This window comes from Cynoglossus semilaevis, chromosome 19, assembly GCF_000523025.1.
Source record: "Cynoglossus semilaevis isolate Cse_v1.0 chromosome 19, Cse_v1.0, whole genome shotgun sequence".
Lineage (NCBI taxonomy): Eukaryota > Metazoa > Chordata > Actinopteri > Pleuronectiformes > Cynoglossidae > Cynoglossus > Cynoglossus semilaevis.
In genome coordinates, this window is record NC_024325.1 from 3,609,524 (window position 1) to 3,612,749 (window position 3,226).

At 42.5% G+C, this 3,226-nt stretch overlaps 1 protein-coding gene across 2 annotated transcripts in view; it reads right to left on the reverse strand.

The window, feature by feature from the left end:
• The window catches only part of rps6ka4 (ribosomal protein S6 kinase, polypeptide 4), a 12,104-nt gene that overhangs the window by 2,453 nt on the left and 6,425 nt on the right, over positions 1-3,226 (reverse strand). Inside the window, exons 13-18 of one of the 2 annotated variants that reach the window (XM_025065486.1) lie at positions 2,599-2,692; positions 2,311-2,481; positions 1,030-1,221; positions 788-947; positions 419-582; positions 89-313 (exon numbers count right to left, since the gene is read on the reverse strand). In XM_025065486.1, coding sequence (XP_024921254.1) covers positions 101-313; positions 419-582; positions 788-947; positions 1,030-1,221; positions 2,311-2,481; positions 2,599-2,692 — 994 coding nt within the window. In that variant the 3' untranslated portion in view covers positions 89-100. Of the gene's footprint in view, positions 1-74; positions 314-418; positions 583-787; positions 948-1,029; positions 1,222-2,310; positions 2,482-2,598; positions 2,693-3,226 lie in introns of both variants that reach the window. The other variant, XM_008332339.3, reaches the window with a different exon arrangement.

A 3,226-nucleotide genomic window follows, 5' to 3' on the forward strand; every position in this document is an offset into this window, starting at 1 on the left:
GTCTTTCCCTTTCCGTTGGGGGGGATTTTTGTTTTTCCAATTCAAGACAAACCCCTTTTTTTTTTTTTTTTTAACAACAGTTCTTCACCTGACGATCAGGTTAGCTACCCTTCGGGTTCACAGTTTGTTTCGCTTGGGCTTTGGACGCAGTTGCCGAGGCAGATGATGAAGTGGAGGACGAGGAGGAAGACGACGACGAACTCCATCGGGTCTCTACGCCGGTGCTCGTCATCTTGAGCTTCCTTCGCTTGGCAAGCGGAGCGTTGTCGACACTTTTCAGAAAGAAGCCCTCCCTCTTACCGCGGTTAAAAGCCTGGTGTGAGAGAGAGAAAGACGAGAGAACGCGCTCAAGCCACGTCCCGTGAGGACGACCGTGCGACGGAGTTAGGAGGATGAACATGCAGTTACACGGAAATACCTTGTAAGTAGCGTTGACGTAAGTGCGAACGGTCGGTCCACTGGACTCCAGCACATCAGGAGTGCACAAAGGGGTGGTGGACATGGACGCTCCTCCGTGCAGCCAACTGTTCTCCTTCAAATCAGACAGTTTGAGGCGATTCTCTGGATCCACTGTGAGCAGACCTTCAATCAGAGAGAAGGGAAGTCAGATTAGTTATTAGCCTGACACATCTCTGACCTTGGTGATTTTTTTTAATTAAAAAAAAAAAAAAAAAAAAAAGCACATTTTTGTTCTGTTGAAATAAGTATTGAATATTTCATTCACTGATGTAGGACTTTTAAAACATTACAGACGGCCCCATAAGAATGCGTGCACTTTTACACGCACCTTTAACAAGCTCCTTAGCCTCTTCGGACACGCCCTTCCAGGCCTCTCCGTCCAATGAGAAATCGCCTTCTTTTATCTTCTGCATGATGTCGGCGGCATACGAGGAGGTCATACCACACTGTTCGCTCTGAAATGGCACCTGGCCTGACAGCATGGTGTACTGAAAAAAACAAACGCACGTCATTAGGACTTGCATCGCTCACCTCAGGTGATGCAACAGAAGCGTCTGACCGAGACCTTACAAGGATGACCCCTAGGCTCCAGAGGTCACAGGACTTGTCATAGCCGGCGCTGTCAAAAAGTTCAGGTGCGGCGTACTGCAGCGTAAAGCAAGGGGTCTGGAGGGGGGCGCTACCAGCGGGACACAGGCGGGCAAATCCGAAGTCTATGACTTTAAGCACAGATTCCTCGCCTTCATCTGTAAACAGCACATTCTGAAAAGTGGGGGGGGGGGGAAATAATAGAATTGAATTTAATAGAAAAAGGATTTCGTTTCGTGAAAGACAGGAAAAACATCACCGGTCAACACACTCTCATCTACTGCTACATTTTTGTTTGTTTCTGACCTTTACACAAGCATTTTCCCATGTGTATAGCATTTTCATTTCAGGTTCATCACATGGCAAAGGTGGGAGCAAACAAAAAAACACATTTACAAAAATACATATTTTTAAATTAATTACAGCAAACTAAATGATTACGGTAATTTCCGATCTATAAGCCGCTACTTTTTTCGCAGGCTTTGCACCCTGCGGCAAAGGATTTTTACGGGCTAGCGAAGTTCAGACCGCTAGCGATCAATGACCTTTCAGGAAGGCTACTGTGTGTTATGCTAGTAGCGTATGTCTGTCTGTGAATGGCTGTGTGCGTACATGTGCAGGAGCTGTTAAAACTCTGTTTATGTTCCGTTGTGGTCGGTGTGGCTGATAATAAAGACCCCAACTTCCCTGTTTCTGTTTACCTCTGCTGCGGACAAGCACAAAATGATGGGAGTTAGCCCCGCAGCTAATGTTAGCTTCAACCCCGAGCAGATCGCTAGCCATGTTGGGAAAAAATCTTTCTGTGTAAATATCCCATGTTACAACATGGACACCTATGGCTTATAAAATAGTGCAGCCTAAATATGTACAATTGTTTTTTTTTCTTTTTAAATTTAGTGGTGCAAGCTTATATTCAGGTGTGCTTAATAGTCCGGATATTACGGTAATTACAGCAAACTTAATGATGATATATGTTTGTGTTGTAGAATATATCAATCTTTTACCATTTTCCAACCGAAACCTACAGGTTATAACTGCATTATGACAGCAAAAGAAAATAAAAAGTTGGCTGCACGCAATTCACTATTAAAAAGTGAAAATTCTCTTATCAACTGCTTTGGCAGTAACCCTTTTATCCATGACTCGTCAATTATTTGCCATGAATCTTAAGTGCTAAAATGATGTAACACTGTGCTCATCTTTCATATTCTATTTCTAAAAGATGACATGAGGACATAATAAAATAATCCTGACGGAGCTCACCTCCGGTTTGAGATCTCGGTGTACAACGCCGACGCCATGCATGAAGCTGACGGCTGAGACCAGGCTCTGCAACAGCTGACTGGCTTCCGCCTCGCCAAAAAGTTTCTTCTTCTTGATCCTTTCCAGCAACTCCCCACCCTGGAGTAGCTCCATCACCAAATACGTGTGATACTGGTAGGGACAAAAAAAAAAAAACGACAAACAAATCTTAAGATTAGGATCTGTGAAAGCATATTTTCCTGCTCGCTATGCTACACGTCAGTCGTTCTTAAAAAAAAAAAAAAAAACCTGATCAGTGTAGACGTCGTGAAGCTTGACAATGTTGGGGTGAGCTTCACACTGCCTCAACGCAGCAATCTCCCTCTGAGTGTTGGACTCCATTCTTAAACCAGACAAAGACAAACATTCGGTTGGAACCCGAGGCATTTGACGGTGCAGTGGTGAGAACCTCAAATATACAAACTTTCTGCAACCTGTCCTCAACTACCTTTTTTCCCACTTATATATAACATGTGAATGAAAGAGTCAATAATTTCACTGCAACAGGTGGCTGAAGGGAGCAAATCTGAAAACTCGGCTTAAAAATCAACAACGAAATACAAATGTAACAAAAAAATATAAAAGAAAGAAAAGAAAAGCGTTTACATTTATTTTTGAAGACATTATATAAATACTCAAGTATTGATGATTTACCCACTCGGTAAACGCATTATATAAATACTCAAGTATTGATGAGGAGCGGGGTAAACAACATCATCATCACACCATCATTCAAACAAAACTGGGCCTGTGGTTCTAAAAACCAAACCCACTGTTACAAACAAGATCGAGGTGTTTGAGGTTAGGTCAAAAAGTTCTGAAGTAAATTCCATTTTTCTGTTCATGAAAATCCATCTTTTTTTCTTTTTTTTTTTAA